Genomic DNA, 21,076 nt, shown 5'->3' with positions numbered 1-21,076 from the left:
CAGACGGCGCTTTCATCTTGATGTTTATTGGCAAGCACGCCGAAATACGTCCGACCACGTCGGTCCACGTCCAACCTCACATCCCTGCCTGGGCTGTGCATTGAATCGATTTATAGGATCGTAAGGCTAGACCTCCAGGGGTCACCTCATTTCAGTGCCTTCAGACAGAAACAAGTGTCTGCACAAGGGCTCTAATTCCCAACAGCTCTACAGCAAGGGTTTCCAGAACCTAGGCTCGTTAGCAACTGGTTCCCAACCCTTAGAGCCGGGAGACACTTCCTTAGTGGAACATGCTTATACAGCGTTGACGTGCGCTGCCCTTGCTGGTTTGGGGGGAAAGTACTGATCGTGACCTCTTCACTCTATAAACTAATACAATCACCACCACCACGTACCGAGTTCCTAGTCGGTTCTCAGCACCGTGTCAGACATTTGACACATGTTCCCTCTTAAGACGCACAGCTGTATCGTGCGGTGGGTCTCCGACTGAGACAGGAGGAAAACGAGGCTCAACCCTCCAGTTCACCCAGGCAGTCTCTCTGACTCAAACCTTATATAGTCAGGAAATATTTAGTGAGCAACTTCTACGTGACAGGCATTTTTCAGGCACTGGGGAATACAGCAGCCTAGACAAGCAGAGAAAAACCCCACGGAGCTGACGTTCATGTGTAAACCCAGCTCGTCACGTACGCCGCTAAACTGCATGGATTCCCGTGCTGACTCTAGTTTATCCACCTTATCTTTGTAATTAAGACTCAGATGGAGATGGCGGGGGGGAAATGAGCACATTCTGCTGTTTCTTTTTCAGTATTACAGTTTGGTTCACAGAGAAAAATACTATTACCATTCCCCTTTGCAGGGATTATTGGGGAAAAAAAATCTACTGAAATTCAAATTAATCTTATATGCTATCCCTTGCCACGAACGCTGTGACAAATTTGTTCTCTAGAAAACATGGCAGAATATATGTGTTTCAAAATATCTCTGGGAAGTGAAACATGTATTCGGAGTGTTCGTTCTTTATGTACAAACTCCAGAGAAAGCCAACAAGCACGTTGACACAGAAAAATGCTCCCAGACAAAAGATGATTTTGCTATTTCTATGTATTCTTCACGAAGAAAAAGCACCCCATCTGGAGGTGAGCTTCCAAACATGCGGAAGCAGTCTGTGGCTGCGGCTGAAAGGCTGAAACCCAGAGCCACCTTAGCACCTGGTGCGTCCTGGCAGTGCCCCCCCTCGGGCTCTGCAAGCCACCCCCAGGTCCCGCAGCCTGGCCTGCCTGCAGCCAGGTGACAGGGCTGCCCACCGCTGCCTTCCGTGGCATGTCACTGCCCCACTGTGGCTGTGCAGAGCATTTCTCTTAGGCCTCCGAAAAGAGGGCTTAAGAAACCCCTTTAGAGGGCAGGTTCTTTGCTGCTATTTGATGAGGGAGCCTTGTGGACCAAGGGCACCCTGATGTCCTAAACACAGTGGCAGAAAACATTGCGGGGCAATTCCCCTGCAGATGATTCAGGAGAGACAAGCTCTCACCCTAAGATCATAGAGCCCGCAACTCGCAGTTGACTTTCCACGTACCAGCAATTTCCAGGATGAGCCAGTTAGAGTCTTCCCTCCACCATCATCCCCTGGGGAACTATTCCCTGTGACTTTTTAAGGGGTTTACTCATGGAATTTTTATTTAGGAATCAGTAGCGACTCCTGAAACTCTTACTGTAATGACTTTCCACTGTCTTGAGAAAAGTTAAGTTTTTAAAAATAGATTATTTCCATTAATAAAGTCTTCCTCTCATGTCTTTTCTTTTCTTGCCTCTGATAGATGAGTGACATGCTTAAAAAGGTGTACCAGGTATTTCATTTTACGTTTGTTGGTCAGTAGTTATTAGGCTTTTACTTAGCTGCTTTCTGTCCCCCGCCACTTCATGGAAGCTGATGGGTCCTGGTGTACGTGCGATGGCAATGAGTTACAGACGTCAGAAGCTCCATGAACAATGTCCAGCTCTGTCTTTTGGCCCATTTCCTTTTGTCAGAGAGCTTCTCAGTTAGCTTTGAATGTAGGAAGTCATAGGTGTGAATGTAGCCGGCATGCTGGGCACCATCTCCACTGTTTCCAAGCCTAAAAATCCATGAGCTGCTTCTTACAGAGACTGTGACGATGATTTCTGATCAGTAGCGCTGTCACAGTGTGTCCAAAGGGAGGTTTTAAACCCGTTCAATTTTCTGTAACACTGACACTAACCTAGAGGTTAAAAAAAAAAAAATTGAACCAGTTACGAATCTTCCACATTTTGTGTTGAATCAAACTTCGAATTTGTCAGTTAGCTCTTAATTTGTTTCGTAATAAACAACTGAAATTCTTCTAGTATTTAGCTTTCCTTTGGCACTTCTTAGATTTCCAAGATGGCACACTTCTCCATAAATCACTGTTTCACTCCATGAAATGGCATCCTGGTGGCCTAAGCAAGTATTAATGACCATTAACAGATACTTAAATGCTTACCTTGTGTGTGCTTGGGGCAGAGGGGAACACAAGATGAGTCAAGCATGGGCCCTGCTCTCACGAAGCACTGGATACGTGGTCAAAATACACAACAGCACATCCAGGTCCAAGTGGTAGAAAAAGTTTTAGACACAGTTTCTTCAGCCTGGAAGGCCAATAGTCAGGACAGATTCAAGGTTTTTGTTGCTCTTTCTGGACAATGCCTATTGCTGCCTCTTAAGTGCTCCCCTGGCACCCCGTGTTTATCTCCATAGAATCTCTGGTCAAGTAGTTCAAGTGCCTGACTGCTTATTAGTGTTTCCGTCTAGACTAGAAGTTGCTTAGGGTGCTGTTTCATACTCATTTATCCACAGTGCCTGGAAACTTTCAGACTCTCAGCAAATAATTGGATGAGTAAGTAAATGAATGAGTTTGAAGGAAACAGGGATGAATTCACCAGGTGCTTTGTTTCATGCCACCCTTGTTGCGTGATTCTCCATCTTTATAAAGTTACAATTATTTCTGGGGTGACAGTTCTACCCCAGGAGTTTGTGACACGCCCGTACCAAACAAGTCTTCAGAGCTCACCGTTTTCATGTATTTGTATACGGGGGTCATAACGTCCATTGGGCAGCTACAATGGGGTGGCGGTGTGCCGAGCGGCAGGTGGTTACAGCGATGATGGCGATGACGGCGATGACGTACAGATTCAGACGTCAGGGATATCCCACGAGAGCATATGGGCTTCTGGACGTGCCTCCATCTGACTTAATCCCCACAACCACTATCCCAACCCCTCAGGGTACAGCAATCAAATTAGAAACAGGAGCCACAGTCCAGCTCCAATGTAACAGAAGTCAAGAACAGCTGGGATAGTCTAGATTCTATCTGAATTCATAAGAAATAAGGGGGTGTTTTCTGTGCACTTGATATTTCACTCTACAATGTTTGTTAAACACTCGCTATGTGTACTACGTGCCAGGTGGTATTGCTACTGGAAATGAAAGACAAGATCAAAACAAAAGCCCTGATTCTAGGAATCTTACTCTGTGGGTGAAACAGAGTAAACTTATGAGCGGTTTTAAATGCTAAAAAAATAAATAAATAAAGCAGAGTATGAGAAGAATAGTTGGGTGCATTTCCCTTCTCAAAACAAACACATTTTCAGGCACTGCCTAGAGTCTAAATTCTACTTAACAGTTAATTTTTCTAATAAAAGTTTATTTGAGGGGCGCCTGGGTGGCACAGCGGTTAAGCGTCTGCCTTCGGCTCAGGGCGTGATCCCAGCATTCTGGGATCGAGCCCCACATCAGGCTCTTCTGCTATGAGCCTGCTTCTTCCTCTCCCACTCCCCCTGCTTGTGTTCCCTCTCTCGCTGGCTGTCTCTATCTCTGTCAAATAAAAAAAAAAAAAAAAAAGTTTGAGTTCATCTTGAAACCCTTTGAAATGTAAGCAACCGTATGTATATTTTTATACTAGGCAACAAAAATCTTGTAAAAACACTTAAATATCTGCTTTTTTCAAACTACTTTTTTTTTTTTTAGCAATAGCTGTAGGGGAAAAAATTACGGCATGTGTCTAAAGGCAAATGTTACTATCAGAAGTCTGGGAATTGGTAGCTAATCTTGAATCTGAGAACTGCTTAAAATAAATATAATACATTTGATCTTCCTACTTCTGTTTCCTTTTTCCCTGAGACCCATTACTATTATGTACTACATTGGTCATGGATTTAACACTTAACACATCAACATATATCTGTCAGTTTGCTATGCATTTAACATGAGTTGCTCAAGCTTTGCCTTTGAGATGTTAGACTTCTGAGCCCCTCTCCCCTCTAAAATCAGTGTCAAAATACACTTAAAACTATTGCTTGGCCTCATCAATCACATCATAGTTTACTTTTTATAGGCGGTTATAGTTTCCATAGGGCTGCTTGCCTGTTGACTACTTTCTTTCAATCCTGTTCAATATATTTTAAGTATTTAATGAATCCATCTAATCTTTAGATTATAAATATAATTAAATAAAGCCCTAGGACTCCAGGGCATGGCAATAGTGAAGGGATCACTTAAACAGAGTTCCTGAACCACACATTTAGTTCATGTTGACGGTGGGATCTCAACGAGTTCTACTGTGTCTCCTGTAATCAGATGTAAACTCCATAGAGTCTTTGTTTTTGAAGTTTGATTCTCAGGAAGATGAGAAATTGCTTCAAGCAACAGAGAAGTTTCAAACTGAATGTGCCTTAAAGTTTCCACATCGCCAGTGCCTCACAACAGTGACTGACATCAGTGGAAAAACCGTCTTTGTCACCCGTTACCTCAAGCCTTTAAGCCCTCCACAGGAGCTCCTGGACGCCCACCCCAACGACCCCCAGGCAACGGCAGTGAGTGTTCATAGCCGGTCAGGGCTGGTGCTCAAAATGTGTTAAAATTTTAATAGATTGCCCTCTTCATTCCCATATTTCATAGTACTTAACATAGTCACTACACTGAGATCATCAGTGGTCAAAGAAATGATCAACATTTTTTGATTACTCTGAGGCTCGTTTTCTTTAGAAAAGTCTGAAGGTACCAGAGAGGGTAGTAATCCTTAGTTCATTCTTTCAGTGAACAATTGTGGGCTGCTTCCTGTGTCGCTGACACTCACCTGCGTTCTGGAAATTAACATTTGGAAGATGCTTTATTATACTTTCTCAATGTCTTATATACACATGTATTCACTAGGTGTCCTCCATCACTTTCTGGAATTTGAACCTAGGCCTCTGATGTCAAAACTGATGCACTTTCTACTATAGCAAGATAACTATTCATATATATATATATATATATATATATACACACACACACACAATTTACACATGTATATGAATGTATATACATATATATTCATGTATATGTATTCATATATATATACACACACAATGTAATATACTTAACATTATAGGCATCATTGAATTCAAATGAAGCAAAAATCATTTCCGAGATTTGAGAATGTACAGCATGTAAGCCGTCACCACGGAACACATCCATACTGGCCCATTAAATATGCATCCACATTCTCTGGTTGCAAAGCACCTTACCCATGACAACCGCACATGAACAGAAGCCATATGTTAAACAGGCTATTTTTAAGTGAATACTGTCACCATAACTATCTTTAGAGAGTGGGTAGTCTAGGCAGTAGTTGCTGCTAATAAGTCACTAACATAATAATTTAGGAACAGGGTGATGATTAATCTATTTGCAGATATTGATAGCAAAAAAAAAAAAAACAAACAACCCTGTGTTCCACATTTGTTACTTTTTCTATTAATCAATTTTTATTAAAAACCTTAATAGGGACTTCCCTCTATTCTTCCTAGCATAGTAAATATGCAGAAAACTTCTCCCAGGAGAGAACACTTAGGAGTGATGAATAAAATATTTAAACCATTTTTAAAATCATGGCTGACATAGAACTAAGGTGAGGGGGGAAACTCGGAGACAGGAAACAATAAAGCAGATTCCATAAGGGTGAGAGCCTGAAACAGTGTCTGCTCTGAGGTCACGCAATAATTCCTGATGCTTAGAGCTGGGCTTCAAGCTGGACATAAGATTCTTGTGGAAGGAGGTAATGTGTGGTGCCAGGGCAGGGAGAAGGGTTGAATTAGGGACTCAGGTACAGAGTTAGGGCTCTTGACAGGTAATGTCAACAGTGGGTACACCAGGAAATACCCAGCATTGCCAAAGGAATCTTGCCTGTCTCAGCCTTGATCCTGGATGGAGAAACGAGAAAAGTTTCTGCAGGGAATTCCTAATCATTAAGTTGTATTTATTCACATTTGAGACTGGAATTTATACTGCCTGTATGACCCAAAAAAAAAAAAAAAAAAAACCTTCAGCTGAGAATTCAATTGAAAATATTCCCTGTTTGTTGGTAATGCCTCTAAATCCCTGACAGAAGGAAAAAGAAATCTTTTTAGAAGAATGCCCTTTGAACTCAGCCTTAAAAACAAACAAACAGAAAAAGTTCCAAAGTTCCAAACAATACAAACATATAAAAGATCATCAATAGCGTGTCTGGGTGACTCAGTTGGTTAAGCAGCTGCCTTTAGCTCAGGTCATGATCTCAGCGTCCTGGGATCAAGCCCCACATTGGGCTCCCTGCTCCGCAGGGAATCTGCTTCTCCCTCTCCCCTGTTTGTGCTCCCCCCTGCTTATGCTGTCTCTCTCTCTCTCAAATAAATAAAATCTTAATTAAAAAAAAAGTTCATCAAAAAGAAATAAGTCACCATGAAGAAGGCAAGAGTTAGCACACACAACACACTGCAGAATCGGGCCACAAAGACCGCAGATACTAGAATTATCAGATTCAGAATATAAAAAGAAGATTTTAAGGAAAGGTTAAGAGACATGGAGGATAGAGGGAGGACGACCAAACCCTGCATGAAAGGAGAAAGGCAATGTTCAAAGAGAGCTGAGAATTTATAAGACTTGATCAAAGACAACAACCTTCTGATGCAGGAAGCCCAATATATCTTACATAAGATAAATAAAGTGGAATTACAATCTAGGCATATCATAGGGAATTACAAAGATGATCTTAAAAGTAGCTGGAGAGAAAACAGATTTTCTCTAAAAGAACAATAATTCAACCAATAGACTTTTCAGCTGCACAAATGAAAGTCAGAGAAGGAATATCTTCAAAAGACTGAAGGAAAATAACTGTCAAACTAGTCATTTATATCCACTGAAACCATCTTTCACATAGACATTGGGAGTTTACAACCAAAAGATTCTCACTTAAGAAATTATAAAAAATATTCTTCAAAGAGAAGGAAAGCTCTCAGAAAATCCTACACATGATGCATAATGGTAAAGAAAACAGGAAATTTGTGAGTAAATCTAAACAGGCATTGTCTTCATATCCATAATACTAGCAATGAGGATGGAAAATAGTGATAAAAACAAAAATCCTGGGAAAAATGTATATATGTCAGGACAGGATTGATGAGAGTATTTTAATGCCCTTGTATTTTCCAAGAGGAGAGTGGAGATATTTATTAACTTTTAGGGTTTAAGTTAAATATTCTTGTTGAAATTTCTTTCTTTTTTTTTTTTTTTAGATTTTATTTACTTATTTTAGAGAGAGAGGGAACAAGCAGGTAAGGGGCAGAGTGGGAGGGACAAGCAGACTCTGCACTGAGTGTGAAGCCCAATCCGGGGCTCAATCCCATGACCCTGAGATCATGACGCAAGCCAAAATCAAGAGTTGGGGGCTCAGCTGACTGAGCCACCCACGCGCCCCCATGTTGAAATTTCTAAATTGATCGCTTAAGAGAATAAAAGAAAGTGCATATAGCTTCCAAAGTGGCAAGAGATAAAATAATGAAACAGAACGATAAAGAGAGTGGGGAGAAAAAAAGAAACATACAAAAAAGTGTGAAAAATAAAAAGCACAGAATAAGGAAGTAGAAATAGTCTAAATGTTTACTAGTAATCGCAACCAAAGCAAAGGGATTAAACTTTCCAGTTAAAAAACAAAGACTGTCAAACTAGATTTTTAAAACGTTATGGCGGAACTTGACAAGCTGATTCTAATATTTATATGATGGAGCAAGACATCCTGAAGAATGAGAAGAACTTAGTGGGAAGATTTTCCATACCATATATCCAGACTATTATGAGACCATAGTAATTAAAGTAAAATGGTATTGACACACAGATAACAGAGAGAAAAATGGAAAAGAATAAAAAGTCCACTCAAATATAACCCCCTCAAACTGGACAAATGACAAAGCTAGCATTAGAAATTAGTAAGGAAAAGACTGACTATTACATAAATTTTACTGGAATCACTGATTTTCACATGTGGAAAAAATAAAAATAGATTCTACTTCACATCACTCAAGTGCAGACAGATCGAGGACTTAAATATGAAGGCATTTTTATCTCTATGACTTGAGATAGAAAGTATTTCTTAAACAAGACAGGAAAAAACCATGAGCTGTAAAAAAAAAAAAAAAAGATACATTTGGCCATAGTAACAGTGAAAACTTGGGTTTATCGAAGACACCACAAAGGAAATGAAAATCCACAAATAAGATGTTTACAAACTGCAGGAATATGAGTTGTAACATGATGCCCTGATCTTGGTTTCCAAATACTATTGCTCTCCAAAAAGCTCCTTGGAGAAATGGCTGCTTTCTGGGTTGAGCTGGAGAAAATATAAGACGATTGTGGAAAGTCTCCTTATATCAGAAAGTAAGGAAGTGCAGGGAAAAGAAAGAGGACATTTCAAAGAGACCTAGGAACCAGGGTCTTCGTCTGTGACAGATGGATATTAACAGTGACTTCCTCCGTACGATGTGTGCAGAGGGTAAAATGACATAGTGTGAATACAACACTCAGTAAACACTTGGTAAGCGTTCACTTCATTTTGTCCACATAAATGTGTGTGATACATGAAACTTTCTTGCAAGAAATGAGGTAGAGTATCCAGTATTTTACCACAAATTATTGTTTTAAACAGGAACTGCTCGATTATTTTTTTGTTGTTGTTTAAACAGGAACTGGTGGCTCGATACGTGTCATTGATTCCTTTCTTGCCTGACACGGTTTCATTTGCCGGCATCTGTGACCTATGGAGCACATCTGATGTGAGTAGTTCTTCCTCACAGATTTACTAGTTTGCAGTGACTTCATTGAACATGGGCCAAAGGCTTGTATGATTTTAAATTGCAACATTCATTAGTCCTTTTAAAAATCCATTTGGTCATCTGTTTAGCAGACTGAGCTAAATTTTTATTTTTTATTTTGTTTTTTCTTTCTGGTTCCGCTTGACCAAGTTGAGAAATTAAGAAAAAAACATTTGCAGGGTGCCTGGGTGGTACAGCGGTTAAGCGTCTGCCTTCGGCTCAGGGCGTGATCCTGGCGTTGTGGGATCGAGCCCCACATCGGGCTCCTCCGCTGTGAGCCTGCTTCTTCCTCCCCCTCCCCCTGCTTGTGTTCCCTCTCTCCCTGGCTGTCTCTATCTCTGTCGAATAAATAAATAAAATCTCTAAAAAAAAAAAAAAGATAAAAACATTTGCACAAAGAATAAAAAACATTTCAGAAGTCTTAATACTGATTTATCCTCCCAGTATTACCTTAACAATATCCTAGCTTTATTCACTAAAAAAAATCAAAATTACCTATATTACACGTAGAACTCACATGTTCCGTAATTTATGGGCTTCTTAAGGCACGCCATGTCATTACTGATTCCATATGTACTGCCTGGTCACCTACCACAAATCAGACATTGTAGTAAATTCAGGCTATGAGCAAACTAAACATGGCTTCTGTCCTCATGGAATCTACAGTCTGTGTACGTTACGTAACACCCAAATGGATCTTCTATGAAACAAAGACATATATTATCACAGGTATTCATTCTGCTTCTGGATCTCATTTGGTACTGGGTTTGCATAAAATTAAACAATATCGCACAACTCCCTTTGAAAGATAGCTCTAAACCAAGGAAATTTAAGTACACTTTAAGTTTTTCGTTCCCCAGGATATTTTGGCAACATAATGTTTATGGTATTAGAGGTAACATTTCCACAACCTCAAGACAGCTAGAGAAAATATACAAAGAACAGAATAATTCATGTGCTCTCCAGGCAGACTGGCTTTACCACTCCCTTGGTATTCCCTCACCTCTCTGTGTTTCCACTTCCTCATCTATAAAATGGGAAGAGGAGTACCTCCCTCAAAAGTTTATTCTAGGATGAAATAAGTTAACGCATGAATGTGCTTCAAACAATTTGGTGGCAGAGCAGAGGGAGATATGAATAGGCAGAGTACAAATGATTTTTAGGGCCATGAAAATATTCTGTGATACTCTAATGATGGGTACATGTCATTACACATTTGTCAAAACCCAAAAATGTACAACACCACGAGTGAGCCCTCCCATAAGTGTGGACTTTGGGTGGTTATGACGTGTCAGTGTAGGTCTATCTGTTGTAACAATCATCCCACTCTGTGGGTAGATGTTGATAACGTGTGGGGGCAAGGGTAGATGGGAAATCTCTTCCTCCAATTATGCTGTGAACCTAAAACTGCCATAAAAATAGTCTTTAAAAAAGTACTCAACACATAGTGAGCTATCATATATAAATCCAAAATGAAAAGTAAAACTTTGAAATTTGTCTCCCCCACCCATAGTGTTGCTTCTAGAAATCCATGTCATCAGTGTCAGAGAAAATACCATGTTGGTTTGTTTGTTTTAATGAATTAGAACATAGTACCAAAATTTGGAAAAAATATTTTTAAAATAGGTCTTCTACTTTAAGGCACTAATTTTAACAGTGACTTTTTAATTTTAAAAATTCTATATGGCCAATCCAGAATGAAGCAGTCAATCAACACAGCATCCTTTTTCTTTTCTTTCTGTCAGCAATTTCTGGATCTCCTGGCAGGAGACGAAGAAGAGCACGCAGTGTTACTATGTAATTATTTTCTCTCTCTGGGGAAGAAGGCCTGGCTCATGATGGGCAGTGCTATTCCTGAGGTAAGACCCCGCAGGCCGGCTCCAGCAAAGGAATGGAGCTGTCTGAGACGCTTGTGTTACGTTCCAGACATGAACAGTACTAATTTGCATAACTATGATCCTTTGAGTTGCAAGGAAAGTCACCCAGAGATTGCACCGCAGGCAGAGAGCACCAGTGATAAGACATTAAATGGTTTTTAGTGGTACTTGGGCTCTGATCAGTGCTTCGGATTGGGGGCTTTTTTGGCAAATCTGAACCCTTCACCACTCAGAGGCCCCACCTGACCCTGTCCTTTTAGTCTGAGCCCCCATCTGCCCATGTACTAAGAATTTTGATTCCCTCAGAGATCCAGTGCTCCTAATGCTAGGGAAGGGGATCCGAAGAAATACGGCAGGGTTAGCGATCTCTCCTGTCACGCCCCCGTTCCTCAGGCGTCTGGGACTAACCAGCAGGCAAAGGGGAACACAGCAGACAACCACAGGAGCAAAGAAAAGAATGTTAGCAGCTATATTTTGATATTATTGTTACTCTTATTGGACTGGAGATAGCAACCATTAGAATGCTCCCCCCAACCCCCTGTACATATCCCTAAACTTTGGGAATGTTAGGTAATTTGGGGTACTGAGTTTGGAAAATTCATATGAAATTGAAGCAGCTTATCCAAAGAGCGTATCAAAAGGAGGCTACAAGTTTCCAGGAATCCTTGGGAATTAGGTAGCACGAGTTGCCACTGGGCAGGTAATATCACATCCAAAAACTAATTCATTCTCCATCATTATCTTTCAGGGAGCCTGGTACACAGAAAGGAACACTAGGCTAGGAAGTCACGAAGCCTGGGTTCGAAGCTCTGCATTGAACTGTGTGGCTCTAAGCAAGTCAACTGACAACTCTGAGCTTTATAAGGAAACTAGGATAATAAATTTTGCCCTGCCTTCCCGAGAAGGCTTTCGTGAGCATCAAAGGAAATCATACATGAGCAGTAAATGAAAAAAAGCTCACTGTAAAAAAAAAAATAATAATAATCCAATAATACACAAGCATTCTGCGTAAAAAGTTTAAGTACTTTGTCAGGCTCTAACCCCCAAACCCAATCCCACCCCCCAGGTGTATTCACTGCTAACAGTTTGGTGTGTATCTTTTCAAAACATCTTCTATGCATTTACATAATTATAAATGTATCTCAAATACTAGTTACTGTATTAGAAACAGAAGTTGTATTCAGACATAATCAGCCTTCTAAATACTTAATCAACTATCCCTATTTGGTCTCCTATACTAGGAGATGCAAGCATTTTGCAAAAATGAACATTTCATTTTATTTCTTAAATCCAGTGCAACCTAGAACTTCAAACTGATTTTCATCATTAGCCATGAATTTTAGAAATTAGGGGTCCAGCTAAAATGAATTGTGTGTGCGAACTAATCTTGACCTCAATTGTATAATTAATTGGAAACAGTTTTAATGATTATTTTCTTTCAGGGTCCAACTGCTTATGTGCTAACTCGGGAGCAAAGTCACTATTTAATATGGAATCCCTGCACTGGACATTTTTACGGACAATTTGATACATTCTGTCCCTTAAAAAGTGTGGGCTGTTTAATAGGTCCCGATAATGTAAGTATTACCTTTTGATGACTGTTCCTTTCTTTTTTTTTTAATTGACCTACTGATTTAATATTTTATGTATCAAAAAATTTATATAAATATACATATATAACAGTTGAAGAAAATTTATGTAAACGTACATATATAACAGTTGAAAATTTATATAAACATACATATATAACAGTAGTGTCAAGCACAGTGGCAAGACTGTCCTAAACAATAACTTTTGGTTGAATTAGTCACCTGATCTAGGTTAAAGAATATAGAACTTAGATTCAGATGACCTGAGTTTATGTCCTGGCTCTGTCCTCACTTGTCTCTTCCAAAATAGAGTTTATAAGCACCTAACTCAGAGTGTTTTGAGAAGTGAGGAAATTTATCACTTGAGGACTGGGTCCCTCTCCTCCTCCCTCCCTTCTCCCCCCCCCTTTCCTTTTTTCTTTCTCTTCCCCCTTCCCTTCCCTTTTTAAAGAGAGACTCCTAGTACCCACCAGGTGATGGGGGGCAAACTTAATTATGAAGGGTACCATGGAAGACAGTGGTTAAAAACATGAGGTATGGGGTCAGACTACCTGAGTTTATATTTCACCTTCACCATTTACTAGTTGTGTGAGCTTGGGAAAATTTCTTATGTCATACAGCCTCAGCTTCTTCATTGGTAAAATAGAGGTAATGGTAGCAATTCCGCCAGAGAGTGCTGTGAGCCGTGAATGAGAAGATTGGTGTAAAGCAGCTAACACACAGGGACAACTCTCTACTGTCTGTTATGCTTGTTTTTATCATCAGCATCTGTCTTAGTGGTCTGAACTGCTTCTGTCAGAAGAATCATTTCAGCATGCATCCCCAATGTGTTTTTTATTGAAGTACAATTAACACACATTGTTATATTACATTCAGGTGTACAGTATGATTCAACAATTCTGTACTCAGTGCTCATCTCAATAAGTGTGCTCTTGATCCCATCTTTTTCACCCATCCCCTCACCCACCTCCCCTCCAGCAACCCCCAGTTGTGGGTCTGTTTTTTGTCTCGTTTTGCTTGTTTTGTTAAATTACACATAAGTATGAAGTCATGTGGTATTTGTCTTTCTCTGCCTGACTTTTTTCACTTAGCATTACATCCTATGGGTCCGTCCATGTTGTCACAAATGGCAAGATCTCATTCTTTTCTTTGATTCAGTAATATTCCATTGTATACATGTATCTTCTTTATCCATTCATCTATCCGTGGACATGGGTTCTTTCCATATCTTGGCTATTGTAAATAGTGTTGCAATAAACAAGAGAGGTGCGTGTATGTTTTTCAAATTAATTGTTTTCATTTTCTTTGGGTAAATACCCAGTAGTGGAATCACTGGATCATATGGTGATTCTATTTTTAATTTTTTGAGGAAAAAAATACTGTTTTCCATAGTGGTTGCACCAGTTTGCATTCCCACCAACAGTGCACAAGTGTTCCTTTTTTTCCACATCTTCATCAATACTTATTGTTTCTTGTGTTTTTTATTTAAGCAATTCTGACAGATGTGAGGTGATATCTCATTGTATTTTTGATTTGCACTTCTTTGATGACTAGTAATATTGGCAACTCTTTTCATGTGTCTGTTGGCCGTATGTATGTCTTCTTCAGAGAAATTTCTGTTCATGTCTTCTGTCCATTTTTTAATTGGATTACTTGGGGATTTTGTTGTTGGTTTGGTGTTGAGTTGTATAAGTTCTTTATATATTTGGGATACTAACCCTTTATCAGATATACCATTTGCAAATATCTTCTCCCATTCTGTAGGTTGTCCTTTAGTTTTGCTCTGTCCTATGCTGTGCAGAAGTTTCTTATTTTGATGTAGTCCAAGTAGTTTATTTTTGCTTGTGTTTCCCTTGCCCCAAGAGACATATCTCGAAGAATGTGGCTACAAGCCAATGTCAGAGTAATCACTGCCAGTGCTCTCATCCACGATTTTTTGGTTTCAGGTCTCATATTTAGGTCTTTAATCCATTTTGGGTTTATCTTGTGTGCAGTGTAAGAAAGTGGGCCAGCTTCATTCTTTTGCATATTTTCCCAACACCATTTGTTGAGGAGACTGTCTTTTTCCCATTGTATATTCTTGCCTCCTTTCTGAAGATTGACCATATAAGCATGGGTTTATTTCTGGGCTCTCTATTCTGTTCTGTTGATCTATGTGTCCATTTTTGTCCCAGTACCATACCATACTGCTTTGATTACTACAGATTTGTAGTATATCTTGATATCTGGGGTGAGATTCCAGTTTTGTTCTTCTTTTTCAAGACTGCTTTGGCTATTTGGGGTCTTTTGTGGCTCCATACAAATTTTGTGATTATTTGTTCTAGTTCTATGAAAAAAAGTGCTAATGGTATTTTGATAGGGATTGGATTAAATCTGTAGCTTGCTTTGGGTAGTATGGACACTTAATATTTGTTCTCCTAATCCATGAGCACTGACTATCTTTCCATTTGTTTGTGTTGTCTTCAATTTCTTTCATCAATGTTTAATAGTTTTCAGAGTACTCCTTGGTTAAGTTTACTCCTAGATATTTTATTATTTTTGGCACAATTATAAATGGGATTGTTTTAATTTCTCTGGGTTTTGTTTGTTTGCCTCTATCTCATTTTTTTCTGCTCTAATCTATTATTTCCTTCCTTCTACTGGCTTTGGGCTTTTTTTTCTTCTTCTTTTCTTTCTAGCTCCTTTAGGAGTAAGGTTAGGTTGTTTATTAAAGATTTTTCTTGTTTCCTGAGGTAGGCCTGTACTGCTATAAACTTCCCTCTTAGAGTAGCTCTTACTGCATCCCAAAGATTTTGTTTTACATTTTCATTTGTCTCCATGTATTTTTTTTAATTTACTCTTTGATGTCTTCGTTCAACCATTCATTATTTAATAACATGGTATTTAGCTTCCACCTGTTTGTGTTCTTTCCAGATTTTTTCTTGTGATTGATTTCTAGTTTCATAACTGTTGTGGTCAGAAAAGATGCATCATATGATCTCAGTCTTTCTGAATTTTTTAAGACTTGTTTTGTGGCCTAATACATGTTCTATCCTGGGGAAAGTTCTCTGTGCACCTAAACAGAATGTGTATCCTGCTGTTTTTGAATGGAGTGTTCTGTATATATATCTATGTTAGGTCCATCTGGTCTAACATTTCAAAGCACTATTTCCTTGTTGATTTTGTGTCTGGATGATCTACCCATCGATGTAAGTGTTGTGTTGAAGTCCCCTGCTATTACTGTATTACTGTCAACTTTTTCTTTGTCTGTTAGCAGTTGTTTTATGTATTAAGGTACTCCCATCTTGGGTGCATAGATATTTACAATTGTTATATCCTCTTCTTGGATTGTCCCCTTTATCATTATGAAGTGTTCTTCTTTGTCTCTTGTTACAGTCTTTGTTTTAAAGTCTATTTTCTTGGGGCGCCTGGGTGGCATAGCGGTTAAGTGTCTGCCTTCGGCTCAGGGCGTGATCCCGGCGTTATGGGATCGAGCCCCAACATCAGGCTCCTCCACTATGAGCCTGCTTCTTCCTCTCCCACTCCCCCTGCTTGTGTTCCCTCTCTCTGGCTGTCTCTATCTCTGTCAAATAAATAAAATCTTAAAAAAAAAAAAATAAAAAATAAAGTCTATTTTCTCCAATATAGGTATTGCTACCCCAGTTTCTTTTTGCTTCCATTTGTATGATAAATGTGTTTTCAACCCTTTACTTTCAATCTTCATTGATGTCAGAAAAAAATCATTTGAACATGCATCCCAATATATGTATTTTTGTTTATAAATTCTATCTTTTTATTTGTGCATCAACATATTTTTACATTGTACACAGAAAAAACTTTTAAAAATAAAAAGGCATTAGAAGATCTAATATTTTCTCCTCGTATCTCTGGTGTGTGCACCGTACTTTAAAGATCACTGGTCTAGGGGCACCTGGGTGGCTCAGTTTAGCATCTGGTTATTGATTTCGGCTCAGGTCATGATCTTGGAGTTGTGAGATCAAGCACTGCATCAGGCTCCACACCTAGTATGAAGCCTGCTTGGGAGTCTCTCTCCCTCCCTCTGCCCCTCCCCATCTGTGTGCTCTTGCTCTCAAATATATATATATATATATATATATATCACTTGTCTACCCTTTAAGGTTACTGCTAAAATTAGAATATATGGCACACACCCAACAAAGTACCTGTCTTTCATAGGTGTGCAACAAATGGCAAATATTATTAATTACGAGTGTGAAGACCACTGTGGAGTACCATTCTCATGTTCATTACTTTTTTAATTAAAAGCATTATCATGAATGAGCTGCTAAGCTCCTCCTATGTTTAAAGAACCATGTTAAGGCCATTTGTAACCAAGCCGAGTCAACAGGCATTGAAAAAGCCCTCAAAGAACTCTGTCAAAATTATTATTAGTTCTCAAAACAGTTACTGTGCAGTTGACTAATTACATAAAGCCCAGGTTTTGTGAGGAAAAAGACCTCCCCTCGCCATTAACAAACAGCATGACAGCAGCTCATGATGTTGGGCGTCCTTCATGGCAGCTGTTCCAAACCTGCTCTAAGCTTGACCTCTCTTGATAGAAGACCTCACCCTCACTTAGTTGGCCTGATACTGTGTGCTCTACAACCACTGCCCTCTGCTCCACCACACCACTTCTCTGGATTGTCAGCCTTTCTCCTCTTGTACTCCTTTGCCAGGAAGTGTCTCCCTTTTCTACCCATGTTTGTGTTTCCACTTTTACTGCAAGACATGCCTCTACTCATGATTCCAACTTGCCCCTTTTTTCTCTTTCTCTACCTACGGATATGCTCAAAAGCTGAACAGTCCTAAAATACAGGCATATCTCATTTTGTTATGCTTCATTATATTCACAGATACTGTGTTTTTTACAAATTGAACGTTTGTGACAACTCTGTGCCAGGCAAATCAGTCGACGCCATTCTCCAACAGCATTTGCTCACTTCATGTCTCTGTATCATGTTCTGGCAATTCTTGCAATATTTCAAACTTTTTCATTATTATTGTATTCATTATGATGATCTGGTATCAGTGATAATTCACTGAAAGCCCAGATGATGGTTAGCATTTTTTAGCAATATTTTTAAAATTAAGGTATGTACACTCTTTCTTTAGGCATAATGCTATTGTGCACCTAATAGGTAACAGTATATTGTAAACATAACTTTTATATGCACTGGGAAGCCAAAATATTCATGACTTCCTTTATTGGGATACTCACTTTATTGCAGTGGTCTGGAACCAAACCACAGTATCTCAGAGGTGTGCTTGTAAGCTTCTGCGGACCCAGATATGCCCTAAACTATCACTGTCCCTCTTTCCTTTGCTTCTAAAATTCTTCAATTACTAATTATATCCCCTGCTTCTATGTTCTTGGTAAACTCAGACTTTAACCCTTTTAATAATCTAGCTCCTCTTCCCTGACATCCTATAGAAATTCAACTCTAAGAAGTACCGTTGTCTTGCTAATGGATAAATAAATCCAGTGGTTTACTCTCATCGTCATTCTCTTCTCCTTTTCTATGGCACATGACATGACTAATACCCTCTTCATGGAAACAAAACAAAACAAAACTTTCCCCACCTTGGTTTACAGATAAAGAACTGTTTGGTTTTCATTTTCTCTGCAAGAGTTTCTTAGGTTTCTTTCTTCCCATCCCTTAAGAGTCTACGTTTGGTTTTCATTTTCTCTGCAAGAGTTTCTTAGGTTTCTTTCTTTCTAAGAGTCTATGTTCCCTAAGAGTCTATATTTAGATTTCTTGCAGGACCACACCTATTATTATTTTTTTTTAAAGATTTTATTTATTTGACAGAGAGAGAGACAGCCAGCGAGAGAGGGAACACAAGCAGGGGGAGTGGGAGAGGAAGAAGCAGGCTCCCAGCAGAAGAGCCCGACATGGGGCTCAATCCCAGAACTCCAGGATCACGCCCTGAGCCAAAGGCAGACGCTTAACGACTGAGCCACCCAGGCGCCCCCACACCTATTATTATTAACTGTAACTCCATCTAGGCTATCCAGACAGAGAAGTTGTAATCCTGTCACTAGCCCCAGAATCTTTCTTTACCGAATTTTCAACTGTCTAGGAGACACCCAAGTGCTTTACCAAAATCTCAAACTTGGGGGCACTTGGGTGGCTTAGTCAGTTGTCTTAGTTTCGGCTAAGGTCATGATCTCAGAGTCCTACGATAGAGTCCTGCCTTGACTCCATGCTCAACAGGGAGTCTGCTCAAGGATTCTCTCCCTCCCTCTGCCCTCCCACTGCTCATGCACAAGTTCTCTCTCTCTCTAGATAGATAGATAGATAATAAATAAATCCTTAAAAAATATCTCAAACCTGGCACATCCAAAACTCAAATCATTTATTTCCCCCTTGCCTCCAAAACCAGCTCCTCTCCCTGGCTTCTTGTTTCTGTGGATGTCAGTTACCCAGATTCAGTCCTCAGAATTGTCCTTGATTTTCTCTCTCCCTTACTTCCTCCTACTTCTATCCTATTAACAGATACCAAATCATATAGATTCTACCCGTTGTGTTTCCTAGGCCATGCCGTTATTGTTTCACCCCACATTACTGGTTAATTATAAATAACCAACTAAACAATCTCTCCAATTCAATCAATCATTTGGTACACTGATGACTAAGTTTCTGAACATTCAGCTTCACCATTCTATGGCTCACTACATACAGATTTAAGAACAAACATCTCACCTTGGATTTCAAAGTCCTATATAATCTGACCTCAACTTTTTCCAGCACTATTTCCCACCAATTTTCTGCATATTCCCTACCCTAAGGCCAAACTGTAGTTCTTAAAGACCTTGCCGCCTTGAAACAATTTGAGTTCCAAGTTTCAAAGCCTCCCTAACCTCACTGGCTGCCATTTCTCTGTATCCTTAGCTGCTTTTTCATTATTTCTCCGAATTTGAAAAATCAGATCCTCAAAGTTCAATCTCATCAAACATCTTTTCTCTCTATACTTCCTCCCTGGGAACATATGTATGCTGATCATCCCCAAATGTGTATCTCCCGCTCACCTAGTTCCCAGAACTTCAGACTCAAATATCCAACTACCTACTCACCATCTTCACATAGATGCCAGACCTACATCTTAAACTTAACATGCCCAAACCTGAACTCTCAATTTCCTTTTGCAGTCTTTCTGATCTCAACAAAGGGCAATTCCATCCAGTCCAGTTCCTTAGGCCAAAATCCTTATAGTCACCTTTGATTCCTTTCTTTCTCCCACATCCTATTCATCAGCAAATACTACTGGTTTCGTAGTATATCCAGAATCTGACCATAGCTCACCAATTTCACTGCTACTATTTTGATCCACACTACTGTAGCTCTGGATTATCTGACATAGCCTCCTAACCGGAGACTTCACTATTTGCCCTTACACCCTTGGGTCTAGTCTCAAAACAGCAGAGAACATTAGTGTGAAAATGGAAGACAGACTATGTCACCCCTCTGCTTAAAATACTCTTTAGAGTGGATTCCTAGCTCACTGTAAAATCAAAGTATGAATCTTTAAGCCACAAGGCCTTTTATGACCTGACAAGCCACCCCGCCACCCTCCCCATCCCCCACTGAGACATCTCTTACTTGCTCCAACTCGCTCATTCCTCTAAAGCTACCGTCTTCCTCACTGCTCAACACATCTAGCAGGTTTTGCATTTGCTGTTTCCTCTGCACAGATGACCTTTCCCCTTACTGGGTATCTTCATAAATTTCTCCCTCACTTCTTGCATTTCCGATCAAATGTCATCTTTCCGGCAAGAATTTCCCTGCCCATCCTGAAATTTCATGTCTTCCCATGCTTTCTCCACAGCCCTTGTGCAGTTAGCTTTTGCCACAGTAAAGATAGTAAAAACCCATCCCCAAACTAAATGGCTTCAAATAGTTATTCTTATGAGTCTCTGGGTCAGCTGGGACAACTCTGCTGAATTCACGTGTGTTTATTCTGGGACTCGGCAGCGACAATGGCAGCAGCACAAAAAGGCAGACAGAAACACACAAAGCCTCTTAAGCTTAGACTCAGAAGTTACACACTAACACTTCTGTCAGCCTATTGACCAAGCATCAAGGAGCAGGGAAATACATTTCCACCCTTTTAGTGGGAGGAACTGCAAAGTAACATGGCAGAGTGTAGATATAGGAAGGGGTGAAGAATTGAGGTCAGTGATACAATCTACTGCATCATGTAACATCATCCGAAATCCCATATATATATTTATTTGTTCACACTATCTTCTCACTAGCTACTGCATAAGGATAGGAACTTTGATCGGTTCACTACTTTATCCCCCCCGGCTGAAACTGAGCCCAAACGTAGTAGATACTTGATAACTATGTTGAATGGACAAATTTACCACTGATGCACACATTCAATATGCCAACTATGTACCAGAAGCTATGCTAAACGCTGAAGATACAGTGGTGAATAAGGCACATG

The 21,076-nt window shown here is 39.8% G+C and overlaps 1 protein-coding gene across 3 annotated transcripts in view; it reads left to right on the top strand.

Moving 5' to 3' along the window:
* Positions 1–21,076, top strand: part of CC2D2A (coiled-coil and C2 domain containing 2A) — a 145,028-nt gene that overhangs the window by 118,057 nt on the left and 5,895 nt on the right. For 2 of the 3 annotated variants that reach the window (XM_034672096.1, XM_034672095.1), the window contains 4 exons: positions 4,663–4,866; positions 9,031–9,120; positions 10,905–11,018; positions 12,479–12,613. In XM_034672096.1, the coding sequence (XP_034527987.1) occupies positions 4,663–4,866; positions 9,031–9,120; positions 10,905–11,018; positions 12,479–12,613 (543 nt within the window). Of the gene's footprint in view, positions 1–4,662; positions 4,867–9,030; positions 9,121–10,904; positions 11,019–11,784; positions 11,836–12,478; positions 12,614–21,076 lie in introns of all 3 variants that reach the window. The other variant, XM_034672094.1, reaches the window with a different exon arrangement.

Source organism: Ailuropoda melanoleuca, chromosome 11 (genome assembly GCF_002007445.2).
Source record: "Ailuropoda melanoleuca isolate Jingjing chromosome 11, ASM200744v2, whole genome shotgun sequence".
Lineage (NCBI taxonomy): Eukaryota > Metazoa > Chordata > Mammalia > Carnivora > Ursidae > Ailuropoda > Ailuropoda melanoleuca.
Note: the sequence above shows the minus strand (reverse complement) of the source record. Positions and strands in the feature narration are given on the sequence as shown.